This window comes from Alosa alosa, chromosome 24, assembly GCF_017589495.1.
Source record: "Alosa alosa isolate M-15738 ecotype Scorff River chromosome 24, AALO_Geno_1.1, whole genome shotgun sequence".
Classification (NCBI taxonomy): domain Eukaryota; kingdom Metazoa; phylum Chordata; class Actinopteri; order Clupeiformes; family Clupeidae; genus Alosa; species Alosa alosa.
Window position 1 is genome coordinate 25,304,322 of NC_063212.1, and position 7,500 is coordinate 25,311,821.

A 7,500-nucleotide genomic window follows, 5' to 3' on the forward strand; every position below is an offset into this window, starting at 1 on the left:
ACGATACACCTGTACAAGACAGCTGGAGAGGACACAAGAGAAGTCGAATCCTCTGTGGTGCTTCAGCAAATACTGATGCTCTTCAAAATACACACCCTGTGAACCTGCACGATGGAACTACGCCCATCTGTGGAGTGGAATGTCTCCAATCAGCCAATCACCACTCTTGTTTGTTGTACGCAGCCAATTGCTCTCTGTCATTGAGTGCATGGGAAGTCATTGCTAGTGCAGTGCACTCAAGGGCCCGTCTGAAGCACTGACGCCACAGCACTGACGCCACAGCTGATCGATAATGACAGAAGTTCCCTCTCCTCCTCTCACGTGGCCACGGTCTTCCAAACTAATAACGAGGGCAGAGATCAGTGGAAGCCCTCGCAGACATCGGCCGTTAGTAGGTGATTGATGTGACAATCAGTGCCGGACGCGGTTCAAATGAAGTGTGATTAATACAATAATTATATTTGATCAAGACACACTTTTATTTAAGGGAGAATCTCCAGAGTTCCGTCTCCTGCAGAAGCCTGTCAGAAGTTTGGACTTAATGAACACCTCAACTCACCAGGCCGTGTGTCTCTAATTAAACAAGATGCTTCCATAGATTGTATTAATCCATATGTAACAAGTGGTTTCGGACGATTTAGCTTGAGATAATGCATTTGTCTCTTTCCCCCAATTAATAGATCCGATCTATCCCTGCCTAAACCGGGGTAGTAAGATGGATTATGTTGCGGTTGCAAAAGATTTTAATTCCAAGGTCCACGCCAGGAGTCCAAATTGAGACACAAACACTATCCCATCTCCATAATTGGACCTAATGTTCAAAGGATTGTGCCTTTGTCTGTTCAGACTAATCTGTAACACTTGCAGGGAAAGTAAGACAAACAAAGGGGCTGCTTTTTTAGCACAGAGCTGAGTGGAGTTGAGTGTGCCTGTGCCAAATGTACTGGCCCTATGAGACTCCCTGAGGAGCTAACGAGGAGGCTAGCTCTCTGCTAACGCTATGGGACACACTGAGCTCTATTTAGGAAGCTAGCTCTCTGCTAATGCTATGGGACACACTGAGATCTATTTAGGAGGCTAGCTCTCTGCTAATGCTATGGAACACATTGAGATCTATTGAAGAGGCTAGCTCTCTGCTAATGTTGAGATTTATTGAGGAGCTCTCTGCCAATGCTATTGTACACACTGAGATCTAATGAGGAGTCTCTGCTAACACTGTGGGACCCAAGGAGGAAGCTAGCTCTCTGCTAATGCTATAAGTCCCACTGAGATCTCATGAGAAGGCTATTTTTGTGAAGGAAATGAGGAAGGAATGATAGGAGGATGGAGGAATGAAGGAGAGACCGATATGAGAAATGAGATGTCCTCACCTACGCATCACTTTTAAGAGATGTCAATTACTGATAATTCAGTGCATCACCTCTAGAATAAGGCTAGAATAAACAGGCACGCAAATTGGAGAGAATATGAACTGACATGTATATCAAAGTCTAACAATATCATATGAACGTGGACTCTTCCCACTTATTGACCCTGATAATGAGGTGATGTTTGATAGTCCTCGAGACATTAATGAATACTTAATACAATGCATAAACATTACAGGTATGAACTTTTATTTTTAGTTCAGATTAGGGTTACCACACGTTCCCAGGATTGTTCTCTTTTTTAACGTCTGTCCCGGAAAATTGATAATCTTTCCCGGGACACCAAATGTCCCGTTTTTTGGTGCAAAGGCACTTCTATTTTTTTTAAGTATTCCCTAGTTTCACTTTCAATAAATCTCCTCCAATCCTACTAAGTTATCTTGATTGTATCCTGCTGTCGGAGGCAGGCATGCGCTTATTTGATTGGTTGTAATGCAGACCTGCGAAACGAAAGTTTACCTTAATTATCAACATCACCTAACAACTACCGGCCGCGTGCAGCAAGCATGTCCAAGAGAGTGAGTGCGTGCGGGTAGGCAACAGATTGGAGAGGTTAGCCTAGTAAAAAAAAAAAAATTCGGTTCGATTTAGTTTGATAAAATGGGGCGCGAGACGGAGGAGGATATAGGCCTACAATCAAAGTCAGGGCCAGCGGCGAAGGAAAAGACATACACGGTAGGCTATACAACGCCCACAGGGTGAAAATTAGTAACTTTTCGGAGTGGGTAGGCTAACAACTTAATATTATGCATAGTATTGTTAATGTTTTATGGATTAGCCTTATATCTTAAAAGAGCTGTGAAAGGGAATTATAAGAACCGTTTAGACTCAGCAACCTTAAAGTGACAATGAATGCACCATTTATAGTTAAACAGTATAACATTTGCAGCATTTGTTAATAAGTTATTATTTAAAACCCAGTAATAGGCCTAGTATAATTTCATTTCAAAATCATAACTTTTTTTTTTTTTTTTTTTTGGGGGTGGGGGGCTCGGCAATGAATGTCCCGGATTTTCACAAATCAAATGTGGCAACCCTAGTTCAGATAATTCCAGCATTTAAAGATATTTTCTTGGTCTATCTACTAACTTATTGCCACTAATAAATCCCTACAAACTTTACTTGTTGGGAATCGATAGTTAATAGACGTGGGAGGGAACTTTTCACTTTGAAAAGTTCAGCTTGGAACAATGATCGCACAATTCAGTCTGAAAACGCTTCCTCATGTGTTTCCTCACGTGTTGGCCCTTCCTCTCTCCTCTCTCCTCGTTCTCACCTCTTCTGATTGCAATCAGATAAATGAGGCAACCGCAATGACGAAGAGCTTGGAGCAATGTCCGCGGCCCGAGCTGGCCGACTGAGGAGAGAGGCCGCATGCAAATAGAGCTTTGGGATGCCATGTCTGTAGCTTTATAGACTGAGGATTTGAAAACTTAACATGTTATTTATTTTTTGCTTATCTTTTCACCTATACACTCACACACACACACACACACACACACACACACACACACACACACACACACACACACACACACGCACACACACAAACACACACACGCACACACACACACACACACACACACAGGACCCAGCACCACCTGCACGGAGGACTCCTGCTCGAATCAGGGGGTGTGTCTGCAACAGTGGGAGGGCTTTTCCTGCGACTGCACCATGACGTCCTATGGAGGCACATACTGCAGTGACCGTGAGTACCCACAATCCCTTGCTTCTGAAGTCCAAGCTGCCGCTGTGATTACTCTACATGCTATTGGTTGGTTGTTGCTCAAGCATCTTTAGAGTGGGAACAGCACTGTTAGCAGTTAACTGGCGTGCTAGGTGTGGGAGGAAGTTGAGGAGGATATTTTGTTAGCTGATCCAGGTGTGTGATCACACAAAGCTAGATAGTCACTATAAAATGATTGGTTGTTGGTAGTGATATGATTGTTTGTAGCAATAGGTCTAGTTGCTGACTAGACAGCTAAAAGGCTGTGGCATAGCCCTCTACCCAGCACAGGTGCGATCCATAAGGCATGGGAAAAAATGGTCTCTCAATCTGGCATCACCTTGAGTGACATAATCCTTCAATTGTATATACTGTGTAACAGCAAGACCATCATATTTTTGGTTGAAATTTAGTTGGGTCCGACGCATTTCGACTCCCCAACTATGAATTATGGGATTTAAGTCGTCCTTGAGCAAGTTAAGTCAAATGAAGGCTTGGCTAACCTTTGTGTATTTACAGAGGGAAAGATGACTATTTTCCATGGCTTGCTGGTATAATTGGACTGCCAGAGTATTAAGCAATTAGGCCCTTCATGCCAGAGTGACTCTCCTAGGAGCTTACTCATCACCTGTGTGTGTGTGTGTGTGTGTGTCTCACACACAAACATGGTTAAGAGTAAAACCACAAACATCTGAATAGCCAGAAGGTCTTTTAAATAAAAGTGCTAGAAAATGTATTTCAGTGGTACAGAATGTCTAGTCAATTTCAGAATGGAGAATGTCAGCTGTGTAAAGAAGGAATGGTGTTTGTATTGTTTAGATATAGAGAAAGACTTTATATAATAGATTTTTGCAGAGTGACATGATCGATGTGATTCATAGCTCAGGCCAGTAGCAGAGTGATGTTGTGACTGACTTGTCACGTTGAGCTCAGTCTGTTTTGGCAGCCTGGAGTTTGGACGTGTCCGAGTCTCTCACCTGTCAAGGCATGCTGGAGCGTCAAGACGTGTAGTTTAGGATGCGGGGGTTTGCTTCCTCAGGCGGCAGGGTGGTCGCTAAGGTGACAGAGCAGGTATTGTGATTTCAGGGCCGTATTGCAGGTATTGTGGTAGGGGGCGGTTACTATGGTAGCAGGGCGGTTACTATGGTGACAGGATGTGTCATTGTCTTGAGTGGCAGCATGTTTGCAACTTTGCCATAAGTTGCCCGAGTGAGTAGTGTGAGGAGTGTGCAGAGCGACAGGGCCATCATAAGGGTTGGAAGATGCTGAGTCCTACTGTAGATGCTGAAGCATGGGATGTGCATGAAATAAGTGCTTTGTAAGAGTGTAACGCCAGAAAGCAGCTGCCTCTGCAATGCTCAGATACGGCCGAGTTGCGGTTCAGATGTGGCCCAGAGGCCGCTGCCGTCTGGCAAGTCTGCAGGAGTCAGCAGCCAACAGCAGGAAGTCTGTACACACACATACACACACACACACAGATTCACATGCACACAGATTCACTCAAACATACACACACACTCAAACACACACACACACACAGATTCATAGTGACACACACATGCGTGCATGCACACTACACACACACACACACACACAAGACTGATTCACAAACAGAGAGACAAACAGACCACACACACCCACTGCCTAATTACTCCTCAGCAAGATAGCCATCTGCGCACTTTGAAGAGAGGAGATCCAAAATGGCCGCCACTCTCAGGGCTCTTTTCCTGGAGTGGCATGCTCACTTTGTTCCAGCACTTCTGAAGAGGACCAGGTGTGCTGTTTGAAAAAGAGCCATTGCACGCATCTCACTCAGCCAAAGCACTTACAGGGCTCTTGAGTAGCAGGGCACGATAACTGGATACATTTCACTGGGTAAAGACTACCATTACCCTCACACAGGCAGTAAGCAAGGTGAGGTTGGTCACTTTAGTTTAAGATGATCTGTCCTGTCTTCAAGAGTCTCCTCAAAAGAGACAAATTATTTTAAATAGACAGTTATGCAAAACCGATATTGTATATCTTTCAGGAAAAAGAACAGATCTCTCCAGATGGACCATAAAAAGCAGACATTTTCAGATATGTCAACATAAACTGAGAAGCCATGAGACAGTTGCAGAGAGTCTGAGCACCCCTGGTCAAAATCGATGTGACTGTGAGTAGAAAGATCATCTGATTCCCAAAAGGCACAGAGTTGAACATGAGTTCAACATGAGCTTTTCATGTTTTTCAGCTTCAAATGGTGAAAAGGGGAAATGACTTGAGGCAAACATTTGGTCATCGCTTAGCAACACTCCCTCCAGTCTCACAGCATGGAAACAGCTGCTGCGGCTAAATGTCTTTGCTTTCCCGTGTGGGGGATTGGCTCCCCATGTGGGCCTTGCATACCACTTCCAGTCCTCAGATTCTTGGACTGTCTTCCACGCTTTCCTTTTGTGACATCACAGATTTCCGATGGAGTTCAGGTCGTGGAACTGTGGGGACCATGGCAACCATTTCAGATTGTGCCTCTTTGAGGTGTTGGGATTCTTATCTGATTGTTCATCTTCAACACACACAGTGTGATGTTTGCTCCCGGTATTTTCTTGTACTTTCTTCATCCCGTGAATCATATGAGCAGTTCTCTTGGGAAGTTTCTTTGGTCCTCCAAACCTCAACTTGATCCCTACATCACCTGAATTGAGACCTCTTACAGCCGTCCCTTGCCTCATGAGCCTCAGTTATTTCAGTCTCCAGAGGGATAGACAGCTGATGGTGGTTTGTTTCACTGTGAAATTGTACAAAAATAATACACTAATCCTACAAAGGAATGGTTCACCTTTAAATCTGTACTCTACCTTTTGGCAATTTCTTCATCTTCCACTCACGTCTTCTGCTTAGCTATTCACAGTGACCGTGACTTTGACCAGGGGTGCCAAGGCTTTTGCGTAAATCCGTATTTCAAATGTTTTAATACAGTTATGACCCGATTTCCACACCACTTAGAAGATGTCATTTTAAAGAAGACACAATTTCTGAAGAAGACACTGCACTGAATGGCTCTGTATCAGTGAAGAACTGTCCAGCACCAGGTAAGTGTTGACCGTTTTACAAACACAAGGTTTGTTGGCTGCTGGCTTCAATGTGGCTGGAATGAAATGTTCTATAAATCTGTAAAGGCTCCTCCTGTTTCTACTGTTTTGTTGAAATGATTGCCATGTTGAGAGCACAAACAACTCACACACACCTACACACACACACACACACACCTCACACATTCTCTGGTTTCATATTCTTTTGGGACTGACTCACTTGTTGTTCTTTTGATACCAAACACACTCAAACTCACCTGCTGTGTAAACACACCCTTGGTTGAAACACACTCTTCTTTCTATTTTGGGTCTCTCTGTTCTTCCTCTTGGCAGTGTCATTGAAATCAGGCGTTTCTTCTGTTGAGTAGTGGATGTCCCCACTCTCCTGTGTGTGTGTGTGGGGTGTGTGTGTGTGTGTGTGTGTGTGTGTGTGTGTGTGTGTGTGTGTGTGTGTGTGTGTGTGTTTGTGGAGGAGTGGGGTGTAAATACAGTATGACAATATGAGTCTCAGCCAGCAAGCTGCCACACACATATTCACACTCTTTGCAGATGCTTCTCTTTGTTGAGTGTGTGTGTGTGTATTTTCTTCACATCATTGTCATCCCACTAAACACACTCCACATCAAACACACGTCATGCCCTTTCTATAATGTGGCATGAGCAGGACACACACTGTTTCTCTCTGGTGTTGTGCCGGACGCTCAGCATCACACACTGGACACAAACCTAAAATTGGATCCTCGCAGGACACACTGTCTGTGTGTGTGTGTGTGTGTGTAGCACTGTCTGTCGTGACTGCATCAAACCCAGCAGGAAACAAAACAAAGCAAACTTGTTCTCTGTGCTGGTGTGTGAACATCAACCTCAGCCTCACACGCAGGACGTGGCCTTTAAATTGGATAGAAACACACGTATCACACACAAATGTACACACTCACACACACACACACACACACACACACACACACACACACACACACACAGGCCAGACACTCCTGTTCTCTGTGACTATGTGACTGTGGCATCAACTCTATCAACCAACACACACACTCTCACACACACACACACACACACACACACACACACACACACACACACACAGAGGCCAAACACACGTATCACACACAAAAGTACACACACACACACACACACACACACAGGCTAGACACTCCTGTTCTCTGTGACTATGTGACTGTGGCATCAACTCTATCAACCAACACACACACACACTCACACACACACACACACACACACACACACACAGAGGCCAAACACA

The 7,500-nt window shown here is 44.4% G+C and overlaps 1 protein-coding gene across 1 annotated transcript in view; it reads left to right on the forward strand.

Moving 5' to 3' along the window:
* Positions 1-7,500, forward strand: part of LOC125289324 (neurexin-2-like) — an 836,342-nt gene that overhangs the window by 529,620 nt on the left and 299,222 nt on the right. Inside the window, 1 exon segment of the mRNA XM_048236077.1 lies at positions 3,016-3,135. Coding sequence (XP_048092034.1) covers positions 3,016-3,135 — 120 coding nt within the window.